Source organism: Phacochoerus africanus, chromosome 3 (genome assembly GCF_016906955.1).
Source record: "Phacochoerus africanus isolate WHEZ1 chromosome 3, ROS_Pafr_v1, whole genome shotgun sequence".
Taxonomy (NCBI): Eukaryota; Metazoa; Chordata; class Mammalia; order Artiodactyla; family Suidae; genus Phacochoerus; species Phacochoerus africanus.
In genome coordinates this window covers 157,323,860-157,347,443 of record NC_062546.1, presented here as the reverse complement: position 1 = coordinate 157,347,443, position 23,584 = coordinate 157,323,860, and the positions used below count along the sequence as shown (strand labels likewise).

At 33.5% G+C, this 23,584-nt stretch overlaps 1 protein-coding gene across 1 annotated transcript; it reads left to right on the top strand.

The window, feature by feature from the left end:
• Nucleotides 1-806: 806 nt before the first annotated feature.
• On the top strand, nt 807-23,450 carry ZSWIM2 (zinc finger SWIM-type containing 2). Its single transcript, XM_047773035.1, is given in 10 exon segments — nt 807-1,125; nt 2,253-2,329; nt 4,096-4,136; nt 13,515-13,725; nt 14,976-15,077; nt 15,079-15,225; nt 18,104-18,188; nt 19,502-19,614; nt 21,559-21,712; nt 22,644-23,450. Coding segments are annotated over 10 exon segments (1,902 nt in total). The 5' UTR covers nt 807-960.
• The last annotated feature ends 134 nt before the right edge of the window (nt 23,451-23,584 follow it).

The following is a 23,584-nucleotide window of genomic DNA, read 5'->3' as shown; positions in this document are numbered from 1 at the left end:
GCTCTTGACATAATCTAGTTGTGAATTCCTTCCACGATAAAATGGGACAAAAATCCCCTATCTCCCATCTTTATGTTACCTGGCTACCAACTGGCTATTTCCTGATTTCATTTTCTTAAAGAAAGATTCCAGTAATATGACTTCTTCATTTGACATACTTTATTACAGATCTCCACCTAGAACATAGCAAAAAAGCTCATAGACAATTTGGAGTACTGAATAAACATTGCATATCTTAAAAATCTTCTTCCTTAAATAGGGATTTGTAAATTTAGAGGGCATAGAAGCAATGGACTCTGCACCTACCCCCATACTCATACTCATCCCTACCCAAATATGCAATTTAAAGGTGCTCCATTCGTTTAAAAACCACTCCTACACACACACACACACACACACACACACACACACACACACCCCAATTTAAGGATCTAACTTTCCAGGTTAGACTCTTGTCTTCCACATCTTTGATCTTCCCCCAGCAAACTCATTCAGATTATGCACATAGTGAGCAATCGAGAAATGTCTGTGGAACATAGTTGAATGTGCACAATTATTCTGGGCTTTCTGATAAAAATGATGACTCATCACAGAATAAATTTAGCATGAAGAGCCCAAACTTTAACTGGGCTGTGCGACTGTCCTAATAGAATTCACAAGCCCTGCCTGCTAGGAACCTGCAGAAGGAACGTGAGAATTTGACAGCAATATTATTTGGCCACCAGCTTTTAATCAGCCAGGTGGCAATTAGAAACACTCCTTAGTCAGAAGCTTTGCTTTAGGAAGGAAGGAGTGGAGGCGGGTGTGAGCTGCTGAAGCTCCACTCAGCGCAAGGCATGCCGGGACACTGCGGAGCTCAACCACCGTCACCAAGGCAACCAGTGCGCACGCGGTGGTCATGGAGACAGGCCGGCGACTCAGAGCCTAGCTGAGGGGCTGCCTTCGTCCTGGCAGGGCAAGATGCTTCGAGGAGGCTATAAGGCCTCTGAAAGGCGAAGACACTTGAGCGACCGCCTCAGCCGGCGACAAGACCAGGCGCTGAGCAGCAGTATCTACCTCCTACGCGAAATGGGCCCCACTGCCTTCCTGCTGAGGGAGGAGGAGCCGGAAAACAAGGATTTCCGAGTAACTACCGCCCCCAACTCGGTCCCAGCAGGCCGGATCCACTGGGTCCCCACAGGCTCACCCTGTATGAACCCTACTGGCAAATGTTGCAGACTCTAAAGATGTGCAAATTGCAGAAGGAAATAGTATTTGTTAGATAAGTTCCAATTATTGGAGGTTAGGACTCCAGATTGCATTCAGCTCTTCTAAAATGATAGCCCTTGATCTTTGGGCTTGAAAAAGTGAGACGTTTTGTATGAATATATGGTTTGCATTTATTTGCGTTCTGGAATCCGTTAGCAGTCACTAGACTTGTAACTCAAACGAAATATCTGTTTACAAACAGTATTTATTTGCTAAATAAATAAAATCGGGTTTTCTTTAGTCATTCTGAAGCTTTAACAAGACCCTTTTAAAGTATGACTTAAATGGCGATGCCTTGGAAAGGTCTTAATGAATAAAAATTCCTTTTAATTTTGCTAAAAGACCACAAATATTTCATATTCATATATGAAATATGAATCCTACTCTCACCACTCGAAAATCCAAGAGTTGACTAGGAAATTTTAAATTTAGTTTGATGCACTTTAAATACTGAATACAGATTACAAAACTGTGCCTATTTCAAAGGTCCTTTTTTCACTATGTTGTTTACAATACTTGGAGCATTTAATAAATAGTTTAAGCCAGTATAGATTTGGTGAATTAATTTAGTCTTCTTGAATAAAATTAAATAAACTCACCAATTCAAACGCACAAATCAAAAATCCCAGATGAATTGCTTTATCAAAAGTCATTAGCTCTACTGCAAAGCAGAATTTCCTTTCAGTTAGAAATTTATAGTTTTTTTTTTCAAGCTTTTAAAATTAGATTTCTTTTCACTTGCCTAAATGATGTTCACTTAAAAAAAGTCCTAGCTGACAATGCAGTTTGTTGAGCAAGGCAAAGAATATGGAAGTGAAAAATTAGACTGGTGTCAAGAATTAGGACGTCTCAATAGACTTAAGATGACAAGCATTTGACCTTGTTGGAGTTAGCTAAACTAAATTATCTCTTGAAACTCTTTTAATCCAATTATCTTTTAACTAAATTTTACTCCATAACTCTAAAAATTAATTGGGGTTTTTAAGTGTGCATTTTTTTTTAAGGTTTCTCTAGGAAATCCTCATGTTTGTAACTGTTCTGTGTTTCTGAAAGGAGGGGAACTTTGTAAACATATATGCTGGTAAGTGACTTTGTAATAAAAATCTTCCACAAAGGAACATCTTGGTATATTATATGTTTTGCCTTTTTCATGGTTTGAGTACTGCAAAATTAAAGAAATTTGTTGTTGGAGGAATATAAAAGTAAAATTATCACAGCTTATCAATATAGTTTTGGGTATTTATGTCATTTCAAAAATTAAGTAAGGTTTAAATTGAGAAACATACTACCACCTTTTCATGTTTGGAATGTTATTGTTTTCAATAAGGAAAAAAACAATGTTAGATTTTCACTATGTACAAATGCGAAATCTAACTATAAAACAGGAGGAAAAAACCCTCCCTGATTCATATCATCGATGATAATTACATGGTTCATTATGATATTTTTTAAATTTTTATTATTTTCCTTTTCAATAAGCATTTGACTATGAATCTTTTGAAATAGAACTCTACTAAAAATTATTTCTGGAGTTCCCGTCGTGGCGCAGTGGTTAATGAATCCGACTGGGAACCATGAGGTTGCGGGTTCGATCCCTGCCCTTGCTCAGTGGGTTAAGGATACGGCGTTGCCCTGAGCTGTGGTGTAGGTTGCAGACGTGGCTCGGATCCCGTGTTGCTGTGGCTCTGGCATAGGCCGGTGGCTACAGCTCCGATTAGACCCCTAGCCTGGGAACCTCCATATGTCACAGGAGCGGCCCAAGAAATTGCAAAAAAAAAAAAAAATTATTTCTGTCAAATCTGAAATTTTTCCTCTAGAGTCAGAACCAGTTTATAGAGCATCCCAGAAATTAAAAACAGAAAAAATTCTTAATTTGAACCCAGCTGAACTCCTTTTGTTTACCTGCTATACTTACACTAAGTCACTAATTATGTTATTATAGAAAATTTGTAATTGATATTTAAAGGAGAAAAATCAAACAAGAAATTAAGAAAAGAAGTTTGTATCTCTTATTTTAATGCTTTTATTCACAGGTTAAAAAACAGTGTATATCTGCTATTATAATACCAAGGTTTTTGTTGTTATGATCAATTTTTTTGAGCATCTGCTAACACAAGTTATTTTCTCTAGTTAGCATAAAAATATAAAATATGATCCTTTCAAAACTTGCAATTTGGTTTCATTATTATACATAAAATAGTTTATTTTTATTTCACGCCAGCTACCTCAGGGCAAGGGCATTCTGTTCTGATTTTTATGTCACTTATTTTTTACAGTATGCTTACCATAAACTGAATTGAAATATAATCCCAGTATTTAGTATAATGTATTTAATATATTTAAGTAAGTATTTAATATATAATCTCCTACTTTTTAAAAAAGTCATATTCCATTTTAATTAATGATATTTGAAAACATTTTTCTACCATACATTAAAGTGGTATATTTAGGAGAACAGTCATTTATTACTCTATCCAGAAAATTCCTCCGTTTTCAGGAGTAGGAAACTTCCAGGGATAATTGTGAATACTGAGATTCCCTCACTAACCTCTTTTTGTGAATGACTCTATCTCATAAGGAGATATGTGCACTCTCTCTGGCAAATCTCTTTACTACAAATGTCTTTTGTTTCCATTGATCATACTTTTTCACATAGAATTATTATAAAAGATAAATTTGACTACTCTTGTAACAGAAAACTGATGAGAATTTTAAGTTTATCCCTATACTTTCATCAATATAAATTCTATAATGCCATTCCTGTTCTAAAATTAAAATGAAATAGTACCTTTTGAGGTTATGTCAAAAATAAATGTTTTATTTTGTTTTTCTACTTTTGAACATTAGGGTCTTGTTGAAAAAATTCAAGCTTCCGAGGAATCATGAATGTAAGTTGTTTGTGTATGGGTTTTTACTAATTGAAGTTAACAAATTTTTTTACTTAGACATTCTAAATTTAGACAAGTATTTTTCTAGACAATCTGACAACTATCTGTAGCCCAGTTTGTTACACTTAGAACATTTTTATTCATATTTAACACAAAATGTAACTTTATATGTCATTTCAAATTACATTTTCATTAATAATAATGGAATAATAAATAATGGAATGAAATAATGCCAGTTATTTTTTAGAAAAAATTCTCTCGTTTTCTAAGCAAGTATTCACAGTAGTTTGTGTCTAAATTTATTTTAATTATAAGAAAAATAACAAATGTGATTTTTCACATCCTAAAAATACAGTTGACATGATACATAATCTTTTTTTTTTGTCTTTTAGACCACACTCTTGGCATATACAGGTTCCCAGGCTAGGGGTCGAATTGGGTCTAATATGGCATAGCAATGCCAGATCCAAACTGCGTCTGTGGTACACAGCTCCTGGCAACACCAGATCCTTAATTCACTGAGGCCAGAGATTGAACCTGAATCCTCATGGATACTAGTCAGATTTGCTTCTGCTGAACCACGACAGGAACTCTACATGATACATAATTTTATTTAAAAATGTTTACTGACAAGTTTTTATGCAAAATATATATATATATTTTTTTTTAGAGTAAAACAATTTTTATGTCAATAATTGAGTTTAAAGTCAGGAATGTGAAATTTTTATAATTTAAACTTTATATTTAGGTTTAAAATCTTAAGTCCTCAACAATAAAAGAGAAAGAAAAATAATTTTATTATAGTTTATTTATATTTGTACATTTTATAATGAAGATGCTGTCATTATGGAAGTGTTTCCTGCAAAAAGTTATTTAATCCATACCAGACTCACCTAAGAACTGCAACATTTTAACATTTATAAATAAAAGCTTATAATATTCATAAAGCATTAAAACAATTATCAATTTTCTTTTTTTTTTCAATTTAGTGTTTGATTCTATTTAGGCAGGTTCATTCCTCCCAGCTATTATATAAGTACAATCACAGTAGACATTTAAAAGTTTTACTAGGTAACAAATTACATTAATGATGTACAGGGATATTTCTTTTGCAATCTTCTCTCTTTCTACACATTTTCTTAGAAATGTCTCATATTTTCTGTCTCCAGTTGTTATCTTTATACTAGTGATTTCCTCATCTTATCAGCAGACCAGTATTTCCAGCTGCCTTATGGGCAGCACAATTTTAGAGGTCGCACAGGCATTTTGAGTACTAAATTCCCTCCATGTACGCTCCCCTGTTGTATTCCCTACCTCACATATTGGCTTTTTTTTCCTTTCATTTCCAAAGCTAGAAACCTTGGCATTCTCATTGACTTTTTCTCTCCCGTTCTCTTCTTTCTTAAATAAGTCCTGTTTATGTTATATCCTACCTACTTCTCAACAGTGATCTTACCTCTCCATCCTCATCCTCACTTTTGTTCAACCTTCATCAGCCTTTAGTACTATTCTTTTTTTTTTTTTTTTTTTTGCAATTTCTTGGGCCACTCCCACGGCATATGGAGGTTCCCAGGCTAGGGGTCGAATCGGAGCTTGTAGCCACCGGCCTATGCTAGAGCCACAGCAATGCAGTGCTATTCTTTATAGTCTTCTTGTTTCCAGCACCTGAATATTGTTGCTTCCTCCTTCACACTGCAGACAAAAGGTTCTTTCAGAAATGTCACTTACTCGCTTCTTCAAACTGTCTGCCAATCCCTTCATACAAAATGATTAGGTTATATGATTTCATACATATTATTTTCTTCTCTATTTTTCCTTTTTAGCCACCTGAAGTTAAATGTTCACATCCTTTCCAAAGTCTTAATTATTCTCTACATTATTTTCCATATCATTTTCACAAGCTTCTATACTAGGGCTGCCCTATACAAATATAATGTGAACTACATGTGTTGTTTTCTAGTAACCATGTTATAAAAAGTAAAAAGAAATAGGAAATTAATTTTAGTAATACATTTTAATTTAACCCAGAACCCAAAATATTGTCTCAATACATAATCAGTATAAAAATTATGAGATATTTTCATGTTTTTTTCATACTGTCTTCAAAACCTGGTGTGTATTTTTACATTTAGAGTGCTCTCAATTCAGACACAATATTTGTATTGGAAATGCTTGATCTGCATTTAGATATCATAAAATATTCAGTTGAAAAATAGATTTACATAGTACCCAAATCGTTTTAAACATACTTATAAATTTTCCAGTAACTATAGATCATCAGTTTTCCACTTAAATTTAAGTAAAATTTAAAATTCAGTTTTTCAGTCACACTATCCACATTTCAAGTGCTCAGTGACCACATATGGCTCCTGGCTACCATATTGGACAGTGGAACCCAATTGCATTCAAAAAATATTTATTGTACTGCATATTAGTCAGGAGCTCTGCTAGGTGATTTATTTAATAAATTGAATTATATGAATTGTCATTATTTTTTTCATCTACAAAAATGACAATTTCATATGGATCAATCTGATATTTTGTATTATTCTTTGTACTCTTGAAGGCAGAAACCATGTCATTCTTTTTATTAATATCCCTACAATAGGGAATTTTTTTAAGTTTAAAGTTGATCCTACATATTAATTTTGAAAAATTATATTGTACTGAAATATCTTCCATATCTCATATTTAAAAGAAGATTTAGTTACTCAACATTGAGAAAATCCTTTGTGTACAAATATTCAAAGAAAGTATAAGTCTCAATGATGTTGAAATTCATCATTTAAATGAGAGCTAGAACAAACATACATGAAAATTAAAATAATTCAAAGAAAGCTTTAAGCAATTATTCATTAATATTATGTAAAGTAGGAGTTCCCATTGTGGCTTAACAGGTTATGAACTTGACTGGTATCTGTGAGGGTGCAAGTTCCATCCCTGGCCTTGTTCAGTGCGTTAAGGATTTGGTCACAGATGGGGCTCAGATCCCATGTTGCTATGGCTATGGTATAGGCCAGCAGCTACAGCTCCAATTCAACCCCTAGCCTAGGAACTTCCATATGACACAAGTGCAGCCCAAAAAAAAAAAAAAAAGGCAAAAAAAAATGTGTAAAGTATGTATGTAAATGTAGAGAAGACAGTTACTAGTAATGAAGCAAAAGTGTTTTGATCATTCATAGATTCTTTTCTAAAACAAATCTGGAGACAATTATTTGTACCATAGTGTTGCATACCAGAAACCTGAGACTCTCTTTTATTTTTGAAGACATACAAAAATTATTTTTTTATAAAGATAACAGTGTTGAACACTGAGTATTCTTTCCCATTACCCAGCAAATGTTCCCCAGCAAAATCTGTATTTATCACCTAATGGTTTCACCCAAATACAGTGTCTAGTAAATACCATCTGTCCCTTTTTTTCAATTAAATATTTATGGATAAAATAAAAACTGCATTTAAGAAAAACTCTTAAAATTCCCACCACAAAAATATGATAAACTTTTTGTTTTCTATCTTCCTTTTTGACTTTGTATTTATGTATACCTAATAATTTGTGGAAATTTTGTGTGTGTGTGTTTGTGTTCTGCTTTTATTACACATTGTTACTTTATAAATATTTTCAATGCTGTGTAGTCTCTCTAATTCACATCAATAAATGTTAAATAAATTATGATACACCATAATTTATTTAACATTCTTCCATTGTTAGGCATTTCATTTATTTCTAACTGCCTGTTATATTCTTTGTACATGAAACTTTTCTTTCAATTATTTCTTTAGCCTAAAGTCTCCCTAACTGGAAATTAGAACAAAAATATGTTTCATTGAGATATAATTGACATATAAAATATTAGTTTTGAGTGTACAACATAATGATAAAATATTTGTATATATTGCAAAATGATCACAATAAGTCTAGTTAACATCCAGTACCACACAAATTTTTTCTTCTGATGAGAATTTTTAAGATCTGTTGTTTTAGCAGCTCTCAAATATTCTGGCAAACATCAACCATTCTCTATATCTATGAATTCAAGTGTTTTATTCTCTTTTTATGTATTAATATCTTTATGTCTGTCACCCATATGTACTGCCTAATCTTTAAAGTACTTTTGTTGATTTATGATTTCAGCAGCATGTCAATTTTCTGCTAGTTTTGCTTTTTGGATTCATGTTTTAGTCACATTTACCAATTATTACTTAAGCATAAAATGAAAGACATTAACAGTATATTTAAGTCTCCAAGGAAAATAAAGGTACATAGAAAAATTTTGAAAAGCTAGTAATATTTCTATAATATTGAAAAGAAGACTAAGTCACACAAAGTGAGAAGAAATACCAGATTCAAGGTTCATAATAATCTATTCATTCCTAGAAAATTAAATAAGAAAATAGTCTCATTCTTCTATACATCTGACATACCCTTAGAAGATCTAAAGTGCCGTGAAATAATTTTTTATATAAAAAATGAAAATAACATTAGGCAAACAAAACATAACATGTTTTTTTCCTATTGAATTGTTTTGGTTTATTTGACCATTTATATATACCAGGCATATATACTATACCTCAAAAAAACAACACAACCAGCAAAAATTTTTAAATAAAAGATTAATTAATAACACGGGATTAAAGTCATATGGCATAGAATAGGTCTCAGGAAGCCGAAGATCTGAGTTATAATTGCAGGCTTTCCCCTCTACTTTTGAAGCCAACCCAATTGCTGTTCTGCTGATTTTGAAGAAAGATTAAATGGGCTCCTGGCTTATATATAAGATTTTAAAACAAATCTGCTAGTAGAAAATGCAATATATAGACTTACATTCAATGAACTGTTTCTTGTTTAAAGATCTGATACCAGAAGTAGATGAAAAGAAGTTAAAAGGCAGTGTGATATACGAGTAAAGTGGTCTTTGGAGTCAGACCCGGTTAACAGTTCCCCCACAAAGCAGCTCTTCAGCTTGAGTCTCTGGGTTGTATTTGTCTGTCACATAGAGGTATCTTCTTCCTCAGAGTGGTTACTAAGGATTTCACAAGGATATATATATATATATAATACACACATATATATAATACATATATATACACATATACATCCTTTCATATATATATATGTAATTTGTGGATATGTACTCAATAGTTAGTAAAGGAGAATATGGGTATTTAAAAAACCAGAGTCCCATGACAGACACCAAGTGATTCACAAGTCAGAGGGACCAGGGTTTTGAGTCACAAGACCTAAATTAGAATTTTCTCTCTGCCACTGCTGTGTGTGTTATTGGCTGTGGTTCCAGGTAAAAAGGTTACTACCTCTCTTTTTCTACTCCTAGGCCATACAATAGCCCAAGTAGAGAACATGAGCCAGTTTAAGTCAGTCACCAACAGGGCAAATACCTGACTCAACATCTGCTTGGTATATACAAAGAGCTTTGTGGTCAGGTGAACCTGAAATCTGGTCACCCTCTAGCCATGTGGTTTGGGAAAATTGCATAATCTTATTTTGGCTGCTCATCCTTCAAGTGACTTTTGCCAAAGTCAGCATATTTCAAAGACTTTAAGTAGCAAACTTTTATTTTTGTTAAAGTCCAATTTCCTTAGATATTTGCAGTGAAAATAGCTGCAGATCTCTAGGATACAGTTCCATATTTCATAATGGAAAGAAATTAATTAAAACTATTTAAAAAATATTTCATTACAGATATTCAGTACCTTTATTGTTGAGTAAAAGATACCAAAATAAAACATTCCCAAAGCATAACACTGAAATTGCCAGTTTTATTCTTATAGGACTCAAAAATTTAGTGGCATTCCTATAATACCATGAGGAAGTAGAACAAGCCCTCAATAAAAAAAAGTAAAAATGCCAAGATCTTCCCCAACCATAAGTATTTTTGTTTGTTTGTTTGGCCACACCCATAGCATATGGAAATTCCCATGCCAGGGATCAAATCCAAGCCACAGCAGCGATCTACACCACAGCTGCAGCAACACCAACTCCTTAACCCACCGAATCACAGTGGGAACCCCAAGTATTTTTAGTCTACAAAATAGTGTTTCCTTTAAAATTAAGTAGTTTTTGTAAGACATTTATCCTTGATGTGATCTATTAAGTATGACTATAGGAAGGAAAGGAAGTTGGGCCCATTATTTTTGCAGAAATTGAAAATAGCACCATCATTAAGATCAGGAAGAGAAAGATTTGTATCCATCTTTTGGGAAAATGTAAGACAGGACAGAGAATGAGAATGAAGCCTCACAGAGAATTTGTGGGTATTGCTGGAGGAATTAGAGATGTTCTCTAGTACGCAGGTAATCCTTCCCTGAACACTGTTGTTTTGGCCAGAAATTTTCAGCCCAAATGGGTGGTCATCAGTGGGTGTGTTTGAATTTTGTTCCTGATTAGAAGAGTGGAAATGAGAGAATCCTGGACTCTCAACCCTTAGCTTCTGATAATGCTCTCATCTAATACAACCATTTTGGGTATCACACTATTGCTGGCCTCATAATCTTGGGGTGATACATGAACCTCTGTGAGCTGGATTCCAAAGAGAGTGGCCAGAGAATTACTGAGGCAGTATGAAACTTTCTTGCAAACAGCTAAAGCTCAGAAGAGAGTATCATTTTCTTCATGCCACTTGCACCATGTGTTGCTAGAATAATCCCACATGGCCATATCTAGGGGCTCCAAACCCAGCTCTTAGAGAGCTCTTTGAGAAATTTTTGCTACTAGATCCCTATCACAAGGTCCTCTACAGTGAGAAGTTCTAGAGCTTGCCTAATTTCTGATGATTTCTCCATATACTTCAAATACCAGTTGACTCTGACTCTATCATCAGACTTGTGGCAGATAGGTAGCCAGTTCTCTGGGCTTGGATGACTAAATCTATAAAGGTTTTGTAACACAGTTGCCTGATCATGCCCAGATTCAGTGTTTGCAATAGGGATCTTATAACTAGAATCACTGACAATGAAATCAAAATTCTCATGGAATTTCACTAGGATCTATAAAACTGTAAATCTGAAAAAAAAAAAAAAAAAAAAAAAAAAAGCTATTACTAGTTCCCGTCGTGGCGCAGTGGTTAATGAATCCGACTAGGAACCATGAGGTTGCAGGTTCGATCCTTGGCCTTGCTCAGTGGGTTAAGGATCCAGCATTGCCACGCGCTGTGGTGTAGGTCACAGATTTGGCTCGGATCCTATGTTGCTGTGGCTCTGGCGTAGGCTGGTGGCTACAGCTCTGATTCAACTACTAGCCTGGGAACCTCCATATGCCGCGGGAATCGGCCCTAGAAAAGGAAAAAAAAAAAATGTAAATCTGGCATGATACCTTCTTGGAGAGAATATTTAACACAGTCTATTTCACAACGGAGGAAGCATTCTTCGCATGCTATTTATTTATTACTTCTTATTTAGTAGGTTTTGTTCTGTGTCTGCACCTCATTTGATTTTAACTAACTTTTCTTTGATATTAATGGAGTTGAACATCCATTGACTTGTTTACATGTGTGAGTTGTGCTTTGGCTATTTATTTACTGGGATAAGCTACAAACTCCTCCTCAATATAGAGATTATACCCCTCTTTGCAAATGTTTTCCTAATGTCATAATTTTGTTATATGGCTTTATTAAATTTTGTGTTTGGATTTTTGGCCATCTGCGGGTTTTTTTTGTTTTGTTTTGTAACCATTCATGTATATTGTTTCAATGCTTTGAAAGTTGTCCTTCATCCATAGTATTTTGGAGGTTTATTTCTGCTAGTTTTTCTGTTGTATTTTTATTCTTCCTTATGGCATCCATGTGTAGTTGTATTGCTATAAATTGGAGGTTGGTATTTGGTTGGAATTAATTTTCTCCATATTTATACCAAGTTATCTCAATAACAGCTATAGAACAGTGCTTTTTTTCATCCCTGTTTCATAATTTTTATTATTTAGTGAGTCCTTATTTATTTTTATTGTTTATTATAATGCAAAAAATGTCTGATAAGTTTAGCTGTCTTGCTCTTCTCTATAAAATAATATTCTTTTGTAATCTAATTTTTCTAAATTAATTTCTGAAGAATTTGTTTCTCCCTTTTATTCCCCAAATTCGTGTTACACCACATAGAACAGTTTGTGGCCAGCTCCTCTTATGAATTTTATATTTCAATATTTCTGCTGCCCTAGAGAATCTTCATTCCTCAAAGCACAATCTTTTGTTCTTCATTTTCCTCTTCATTTTTGTAGGGAGCAGCTGTTGCTGTGTCTCTGTGACAAATAGCCCTCATCCTCCAAAGTAATGATTAATTGAAGTATGATACCCTCCTGCATTCCACCTGCCACCCCACCTCAGACAAGGAACAGTGATTTTTGTTTTGAAAAGTAACTATGATGTTTTCAGTATTTTTAGGGTTTAATTGATAATCCTTTTAGGGAAAATAATTTTTTTACTCTATACATATTTAAGAATGTATAAAGTGAATGGAATTCAGAGGGACCCATAACATCCGGTATTTTAAATTGCATCGTGTTAAGAGGGGGGAAGAGGCAGGTGCATGGGAATGGGCCAGAGAATAAAGGATCTAGGATGCCTTGATCAAAATTCTGTGCACTTACAACACCATTTCTTATAACGACAAAAGGATGAAGTTACCTTGTGGCGCAGCATGTTAAGAACCTTGCGTTGTCACTGCAATGGCTCCGTTCACTGCTGTGGTATGGGTTTGATCCTTGGCCCAGGAATCTCCCTCCACATGCTGCAGGTGTGGCTAATAATAATTATTATTGTAATAAAGACAGCAGGATGGAGAAAATTCAGAATTCAAAGAATGTACACCCCAAAAGTATAGGTAATATACTTAATAGATTGTCTTGAAAAATACTGACCAAATTTGTGAAGGATGTGGATACCAAGACACTGAGATAACTGAGTCTTGCTCTCTCATAATTCATTTGCTAATTATTCATCTAGCAAATACTAAATTACACTGACTACTCTTCCCCTTTATTTATTTGTGCTTATTTATTTTAATACTCCTATATGTTGATGAAGTATTTGTTTATGAACAAGAGAACAGATCAAAATATAAGATATGATTATAATACTAATTCAAGGATTAACACTATCATATAATTAATCCAAAAACTTTATAATGCACTGGTTTCACTGACTTTCTTCGGTAACAAGGAAAAAAGAGATAACTTCTATTCTTTTTATAAATGACTCTTTTCTGAACTTTTGGCTCTGAAAGGAGTACAAAAAAGTGGTAAATGTCAGTGTAATAATTCAACCAAAACTGTCTTTCTGATATTTGGGGGAAAATGCTAACTTTCAGCCTAAGTTGTTTCTGTATCTCCATTCTGTCACTGAATTTTAATACTTTGGAATTTATCACTAGCTGCTTTGCAGTTAGGTCTTGTGGAAGGAGAAATCAGCAACTTGCTTCGGGGGATTCCTCAAGTTCAAACTCCCCAACAAGGAACGAATGATGAAAATGCACAAATTGAAGAAGATGGCTACATTAAACAGAAGGAAATTGGTTCTGATGATATCTGCTCTATTTGTCAAGAAGTGCTTTTGGAGAAAAAGCTTCCTGTCACCTTCTGCAGGTGACATGTTTTTTTCTTGGAATTCTAAAAAATGCATGGAAAAATTCTAATTTAATATGTTTGTAATTGATTATCTTTTGAAATTGTTGATAGGAAAACAATACATGTTTAAACCATTATATTTAATTGGCCTTCTTTTATTTCCTAATGTGTATTTTATGAGAGGTCCTATTCTTTAATTATATCTGGGCTACATTTTACAGCATGAAAGTTAAAAAATAACTCCACTTTATTTTCCTTTTCACTTTAAGCTATTAAAGTAGATAATTTTCACATTCTATTTTATATATATGAAAAGATGCCATGGCTTAGAGTTACAGAGTTTTCTGAAAGTAAAGATTATTTTACTTTAAAATGATAAAATTCTCTTCAGCTTTTCTAAATTTTATCTTTAATTCAAAATTTCACTTACACATAAATATTTATTGACAGTGTCATACTCAATTATTCCTTAAGGCACCATAAAGTTGGAGTTGGAAAATTTGGGCAATATTTGCTACTGAAATTTTTAATTTTTTTGTCCTGATTATTTGCCAAAATTTTCATCCACAGTGTATTTTTTCACAGTGTGGAAAAGAGCTGCTTCTTCTGCTTGTTTTAAAATTATTAACTATTTCCCAAAATATTATTTCTCTCAGCAGATATTTATTGGGTACTATCACATTTACATTTGGTGATTTCTAGAAAAATAAGGTGATACCCTTGCTCTCAGTAATATTTTTTATTTAAAAATTACTATTATTGGAAGTTTCCTTGTGGCACAGCAAGTTAAGGATGCAGCATTGACGCATCTGTGGCACAGGTGCAAACATGGTGTGGGTTCAGTTGCTAGCCTGAGAACTTCCATATGCCTTGGGTGTGGCCAAAAAAAATAGTAACAAGTAAAATAAAATAATGATGATGATTAATATTATTTTCCTCTTCACTTGGACTATATTCATTCTCACTTTAAAAATGAAAAATATTATAATGATGCAAAATCTTTATCACCATTTCATTGAAATAGGGGAGACTTTGTTTGGAATTCTGATGTACTAAATTAAAGATGGTAGATTAGAAGGTTATGTGTGTAATCAAGCTATATCAGTTCAGAATCTATTTTTATGGGAAATAAAGATGGTAACATAAAATGTACATATATATATACATATATACACATGCGTATATATGTACATTACATATACATACATACACACATATGTATAACTTTGCTCTATATAAATAGTAAACTTGAATTTTATTTCTAACAGACTTGGCTGTGGCAATAATGTTCATATAAAATGCATGAAGATCTTAGCTAATTTTCAGGATATGACATCGAACAATTCCATGTTGAAATGTCCTCTGTGTAGAAGAGTTTGCACCATTAAAACTTATTTTAGAGGAATTCAAAAACTCTAGCAGACTTGTGACTGCAGCTGAGAAAGAGCGACTAGACAAACACCTTGGAATTCCCTGTAATAACTGTCAACAGTTTCCAATTGAGGGCAAGTGTTATAAGTAAGTATCAATCAGTAAAATTATAAACATGTAGTCTAACTTTTTTTTAATTTTAGTAAACTTTGAACATCAGAGTACTAGTCATTTAGCTTCTTCTTTTCCTCCTTTATACAGTGTGTTTGCCTTAAAGATAGCTGCTACTTGAGGATTTTCAGTCTGGTAATCCATGTCAACCTTGTACCTCAGGAATTTCAATTGTTTTATTTTCTTCACTCACACATGGACGTTGGCTTTGCATTCCAGTCTAGATTGAGAGTCTGAAGTAACATCCTTTCCTCGAAGCTTGGGACATAGGCTTTGCAGTTTGGCCTAAATGAGTTTCAAGCTCAGAGCCCTGCTAGATATTTTTCTCACCTCCTGTCACTTTCTTTGAACCACACCAATGAGATCTTTGTCAACAACTCCTAGAATTAAGCAAGAAGGATACTGACTAGATCAAATAAATATTTACTGGAGTTCCCCCAAGTCCAAATTTGAATGAGTTTGTGTTTTATTTTCTTTCATATCTTATGCCTCAACAAAAACTTATCAGAGAAAACAATTTTCATTACTTTTTGAATAATCCCCAAGCTTTTCCATAATTCCAACCATAAAACATCAATTAATTGCTATGCTTAGGAAATTATGCTTCCTTAAGTAAAATCTTATTAACTCAGTGTTAAGAAGAAAATAATTTGTTTTGATCTTTGTTAAATTTTTTTCTAAAATGTTATCAGTTTACTTTTCAGTCTTCCTAGGATTATGTTATAATGAATCCAATTAATATATATTTTTAAAAATCCCTCATAAAGCCTTAAAACAATTTTTATCACCCCCCAACAGTGAGTGATACCTTTATTCTTTTAGTCCACTTTCTCAATGTGTCACATAGAAGTAAATCAACCAGCGCATCATTAATAAAAGTCTTAATTGGAAAACAGCTAGCTCGAGAAAGCACCAAAGGAGCATTCTCACTTGAGAAAGATGGCAGAATATTTATAAGGTTTAGCAGGAGGTATTTAGCTATTTTTCAAGAACGCTGGTTAAAGAGAATTCTAGAGAAAAGAAAGACTTGCTACTTGGTATTAGTAGCCACTGTTTCAGCAATCTGAATTTTTCAAGAGGAGTGGGTAAGAACAACAGAGGCTAAAGTAACATGTGAAAAAGGAGATAGGGAGGAAAGCTGTATAGAACAAAGACAGGTGAAAGTCACAGTGTAAAATTTTGTCTTCATAGTGTTGTATTCCTCAAATGTTTAATATGTGGGTGGCTTTGGTAAATTATCTCAATCTTGCTTTTAAGTATTTTGTTAATGATAGGTACTCCGCTGTCACTCTGAGCCTTCAGACAGCTCTTTCTGTCCCCATGGATGATTCTTTCTGCTACCCCTCAATACAGGCATTCTCCACTGTTCTGCTTCCTGCCTGCTGCTCCACCTTTTCTTTCAGAATAACTTCTCTAAGGTTGACATAGATGCAGTCCTTCCTTTCCCTCAAATACTAACAATTCAGTCAATAGCTAGAAAAAAACTGTTTCCAGTAGTTTTAGTAATGGATTGAGTAAGAGATAAGATAAACTAGAAAGTGTTTCAGTTCCTTCTTCATTAGAGGTTCATAATATAGCTACTTATCTTTTAAGAAGTTAATTCCAAAAATATGTATCATGTATATGATATATCATATAGATGTTATATATGATATACAGCTTAAAATAGAGATGCTTAACTTTTTCTAGGCAGCATAATTTGATGTATTGAATAAACTGCACTATTGCTCTGATTGATAAAAATTATTAAGGATCTGCCCTGTATATATAAATAATAATAATGAATAAATTAATGTTTGCTGCTTCTAAGATGTCTGAAGCGTATGTTTTCCCAGATTTCCCATGGAAATGATCTTCTAATTCTTTGACGATTTAAGAAAATAAGTTTATTTGCTTGGAATATTATTTTTTGGTGAATATTGCTCCAAGGAAATTAAAATTCTCTGCTTGTGGCAAAAATTTTTAAGTGATATATGTTTAAACTGAGCTTCATGGAAAATGAAGTCTTTTAATATATCAGTAGTTTTTATTGAAAACTTTATACATATATCTTTTTCCACTTTGTGAGGAAAAGAGGGAATATACAATTCCTATTTTCAAGAAGTATTCAGCTAAGTGTAACTCTAGCATTCATGAAATAATTGGAAAACAATGGGTAATTAAATGAAAGAATACAGTAGACTGTAGATGCTAAAGGAATCTAGAGAAAGAAAGGTACTCCAGGAAGACATCATGGTAGGGGGATGTGTAGTAGGCAAATAATACCTCCCAAGTATCCACATCCTTATGCCCAGAACCTGTATGTTAGGTTACATGTTGTATGGCAATTAAGTCTGCCAATGAAATTAAGGTTGCTAATCATCTGACCTTGAAATAAGATTATCCTGGATTGCCTGGGTTAGTGTAATCACAGTGGTTCTTGAAAGTAGAAAAGGGCAGCAAAGAAGAGAGTCAAAGGGATGTGTGACCATGGAAGAAAAGGAAGATGGAGGAAAAGACCACAAGGTAAGCTAAGGATGGTGGGCAGCATTTAAAAGAAAGGGTAAAGAAAGCAGATCTTCTCTGTAATCTCCAAAAAGAAATGTGATTCTGTGGATCCCTTGATTTTAAACCCATTCTGACCCATGTCAGACTTCTGACCCACAAAATTGTAAGATAATAAAGTATTATTTAAGCTGGTAAATTTGTTGTAATTTGTTACAATAGCAATAGGAAATTAGCATGGGGGTGAGAATTAAGATGGGCCTTATCATATCTGCATAGTTCCCAGGAAATCTTGGCCAGAATTTTTTCATCAAAAAAATCAAAATAATTCATTTTTTTTATTGTATGTTTTGGTGTTTTGCGTTTTTAGGTGTACCGAATGTATAGAATATCACTTATGCCAGGAATGTTTTGATAGCAGCTGCCATCTTTCTCACTCATTTATATTTCGTGAGGTACAGTATTCACCTTGAATTTCATTTGTGTTTGTATTTTTTCTATTGTAAATCTAAGTAAAATCCAAGAATAATAAGAATAGATAGGGAGTTCCTGCTGTGGCACAGTGGCCTAAGGATTCAGCATTGCCACAGCTGTGGCATAGATCACAGCTGCAGCTCATATTTGATCCCTGGCGGGGCAACTTCCATATGCCGCAGGTGCAGCCAAAAACAACAACAAAAGAATAGGTAACACTCTGGAATAGAGCCGACCGTTTTGAATACAAACAAAAGACCATAACTTTGAAGAACCTTTTCATAAGGATTTATAAGCAATCAGTTCTCACATTGGTAGTTTATAAAATCCAACACAATAACAAACATGATGATATCATACATAAATATTAAGGACAGAAATTACAGCCTGCAATCTTGAAAATTCATTCTAAAAAAAGACCTCAACGTTTAAAAAGTAACTTATAATGTTACTGACAACCACTTATGGTTTTAAAATTTCTTAATCATGGAATTTTATTGACATCATTTGAACTTCATGAGAAATAATACTAATTTCTACTTATTACTCAATGTAAAACAGCCACAAGTACCATGATTAATTATGTTAATATTTTTACCTTAAAAGGTAATGTTAGGAGTTCCTGCTGTGGCACAACACAATCACATTATCTCTGGAGCACTGGGACACAGGTTTGATACCTAGTGCAACACAGTGGGTTAAAGGATCCAATATTGCCACAACTGTGGCAAAGGTTACAACCCTGGCCTAGGAACTCCATGTGCTGAGGCAGCCAAAAAAGAAGAACAAAGAAAAGTAATGTTATCATAGCTGTGTAACAGTATACTGGAGTCACTAATAATTTGCAGAGTTGTACACATTTCCTTAATGTGTTAAAAAGCTATATTTTGGAGTTCCCGTCGTGGCGCAGTGGTTAACGAATCCAACTAGGAACCATGAGGTTGCAGGTTCCATCCCTGGACTTTCGCAGTGAGTTAAGGATCCGGTGTTGCCGTGAGCTGTGGTGTAGGTCACAGACACAGCTCGGATCCCGCGTTGCTGTGGCTCTGGCAATGGCCGGAGGCTACAGCTCCGATTAGACCCCCAGCCTGGGAACCTCCATATGCCGCGGGAAGTGGCCCTAGAAAAAGGCAAAAAGACAAAAATAAATTTTAAAAAATAATAAAAAAGCTATATTTTTAAATGATGAGTCTTTATTCACATTATGTTATTGATATGTAGCCAACTGATTTTAATACACAAAGTAAACATTTCCATCATTTGCAAAGTAACATCCACTCTTTAACTATTACAGAAGAGAAATCAAAGATGGAGGTCACTAGAAAAAACATCAGCTGAAACTGTAAAATATGTAGATATTAAAACGGAGATAGAAGGAAAGATGCCACATTTTCAAGAAAAGCAAGGGTGAGATCCTCAGTGAAATTGATATTTCTTGTATGACTTAGGATATTTACATAATTTTTCACTTGGATAAATTTTATTCATTTCTTTATTCACTGTGAATTAAGTATTTATTATATATTGGGTGACATTATAGTATTCAAGTGAGAGCAAGGCTCTGGAGTCAGAATGCCTAAATCCAGTCCTTGTACAACCACAAGCTGGCTCTGCAATTCTTAGGCCAGTTACTTTACTTCTCCCTGCCACATTTTTCTTTATCTTTAAAATGGGGATAATTATAAAACCAGTCTCAGAGGTATTTTGTGCTTGTGAAATGAATTAATACACACAGTAAATATTCAAATAATGTTGCCTACTATTACTAACTCTACCAGAGATTGTACTAGGTATTAAGGCTATAGTAGTTTCCTGAGTAATTAAGTGATCATCTAAATGAATGGAAAATTAAAACTGATGTAAGTTATACAAAGAAAAAGAAAATAGGGATCTTTGAGATTTTACTTTGAAGTGATTGGTCTCTAGGGGAAGGAAGTCTTTTTTCTCATTCCCCCTCTACTCCACCTCCATGGAAGAAGAGTGCTGGGGGCTTGGTTGTGTTTCAGAACCCTGACTTGGGCTCTCAACTAGTGGACAGATGTTCAAACCTTTTGTCATACTTCTTATCAATTAAAGAAAATTAAATATATTGTGTATAATGAACATATTATGTATGCTATAAAACATGCAAAAGGATGGTATAAACTAGAAATATTTCTAAAAGATAATTTCAATAAATTAACCAAACAAAAATTGTACTTCTTCATGTATATATATACTTTCATTGAACCCAGTGAATATCTAGCCCATGCCCTGTATGTGCTCCACACACTTAGGAGACCACAGTCCATGGGAGCATAAAATTCCATGTGGGTACAAAATAAGCCTAAACAAAGGCTCTCCGTCTCCATTTCCTGTGACCCTGGATGGATATCACACTTCAACCTATTAGAATGGTAAATTGTACAACTAATAGTTTGGGAGATATTGTGAGGGAGGCAAGAAAAAATTAAGAATAGAAGGACATTCCAAGGAGAGAAAATGGAATAAATAAGAGAGTTTCAAAATAAAGTGATTAACAACCTGAAATAATAAAAACACAGGTTTTTTTAGTTGACAAATAACCTTGGTAAAAGCAGTTTCTGTAACATGGTGGAGGTATAGCTGCAGAATAATGAGAAGTATAAACTTTTTTAAATAATATATTTGAACTTTATTCTGAATGACTTTTGAATAAGAGGAAAACATCTAACCTTTTAACCAAGCTTTTTAAAAAAATATTTATATGTTTTATTAGTTGTTAGTGGCATCAAATTTTCATTGCATATCAGTTACATTGGTTGTTACTTTTCGTACAAAAATGGAGTTGGTATCTTTATAGTATATTATGGCCTAATAATGCTATAGTCCTAATCATATACCCCAAGGGAAAATGAGTTTCCTAATGATCTACCAATTTATTATAGTGGCTTAGAATATTTAATGTGGCTTACCATACACCTTACTTCACCAGATGGCAGAGTGAATTGGGTTGTATTTTTATAAACACAAGCCTAAGTGTTGGCTCAGACTGAAATAGCTTGAGTATATGGTTCTCACCAAAATTCTGTTCTGGTTTCAATGATGTTAAAAGGTGCAAATCAAAAATTTTCAAGTTAGTATTTTTATTTGAAATGACTAAATTAAATTTGTTCTTTATGAAAGTGCTGCAGTTGGATCCATCTTGTTCAAGATCAATATAATAGATTTTTTTAGCTTTATAATGTATGAGATTTATTATCTTCAGCTTTAAGAAGTATTGGGTTCATTTGCATTATTTATATGGAGGTTATTACCTGTGCTATTGGTTACTTCCTGGTATATAATCATACATAACCAATCATGTCTCATTGCTTGTTTATTCTCATTTAGCCAAGTCTATACACCAAAACACGTGGTCAAGTCACTGCCTCTCTTATTGATCACAAAGAATAGTAAGCTACTGGCTCCAGGCTACCAGTGTCGACTTTGTTTGAAGGCATTTCACCTTGGTCAACATACAAGATTGCTACCATGTACTCACAAGGTAGAAGTCACATCATTTTAGTTTGACTTTCCCTAGAGAGCCAATTTTCAGAGATGAAATGGCAATTTAATCTCACCTTTTACTTTTTGGTTGAATTACAAGCAGAGATGTTTAGATTGAACAGTATGTGTTTGCAAAGCTAGAGCAGAGACTGTTGAGAAGGCAGCTTTGTTCCCTCAGGATAGATTCCTACTGATTAGGATTCATTTCTGTATATACTATTGAGGAAAGATAAAATGGCACTCTAGGTTAAATTCTTTTATCTACTTTAGTTACCTGTAAAAAGAAAAATCTTATACAATACTAACTTTCTAATATTATTTTTATGATTCTTTAGATGAAACAGAAATGCTTTCTGTTTCATAATAATAGAAATAATTTATTATTATGTCAAATTATCTTGCTGGAATCAAAGTCTAATATTGCTAGATCACTATATAGTTGGTAACCAGGGTTTTTCTGAGATGAAGTCATTTCAGTCAATAAACATTTATAGCTTTAGAGTCACCCTTATTTTAAATGTCTGACAATTTGTTTTCTTCCCTAGAATCACTTTATTACTTACTATCATCATATTAATTTTCAATGCTAGTTGGCTATGACTTTTTTTATTTAATAATTTTCATTCATTAGAAAGCAGTAGTGAAATTAATGGCTTGGACAAGTAGTAAGTTTTTAGTGAAATTGCAAAGATGGTATCCAAAGAAGGCTTTTCATGTTAATGTAGAAAGTTGAGATCTGTCCATGACCAATTGCATTTTTAAGAGAACTTCTTCAAAATATTTCCACAAAACTTGATAAGTTATATCACTTTCCAATTTTGTGAAAGTTTTAAAATTAACACAATACTAAACCTAGAGAAAAATTACTTGGATAATATACATTGTAAACAAGATAATATATCTCTGATTAACTTGTAAATTTTTTTAAGTTTCATAGGAAATGTATTGACAGTTGGTTATTCCACCAATGCAATTCATGCCCTATTGATGGACAAGTTATATATAATCCTTTAATCTGGAAAGATACAGCAGTGAATGGACATGCTCATCAGTCTGTTTCAAACACAGACATCCCTCATCTGTCAAAACAGGAAGAACTTTTTATTCCTGGTACTGGATTAGTCTTAAAACAAAATAGACTTGGAATTTTACCTAGTATACCTCAATGTAATTCTGAAAAACTGAATACAACTCAAAGTCCAACAGATACTTATCAGAATATAACAATAGATGACCTATATTCTATCAAATTAGATGATTCAAATTCAAGAAAATCAACCTATGACTATAAAGTTAGCCAGCATTTCCCCAGATATCTCCATGATTTACCCACTGGATCCTATGGGAAAATGTCATCTCAAACATTTTTTCCTTCTGTTCATCACAAGAGGCTTACATGTCTGACTGGAATGGAAAACCCATGTATCAGTAAAACACACCACACTGGTCAAAGCCAGAAGATGAGCAAAGACTGTAAATGTATTGTCCATAATTCAAAGAAGATTCTTGGTACTGAAATAAAGAAAGACAACAGGAGATCCAGTACCTTACTTCCAGATGATTTAAATCTAACTGTCAATGGGGGTAAAACTAATCTTAGTTTGTCTAAGAGGTATAATCATTGTATAGGGAAAATTAGACCAAAATGTAGTCATTTATCCAGAAGGCCTATATCTTACCCTTTAAAAACAAAAAGTACTGAGCTATCTCTAATATTGGAAGGAGTTCAGTTATGAAAATGTATTTTATTAACATCAGGAAAAATTTTAATATGGAATATAAAAATGTTTTTATAGAACATAAAACACTGTATACTCTTGACAAATATATATGTGTGTATGTATATATATATAAAATTCTCTTTTATTAT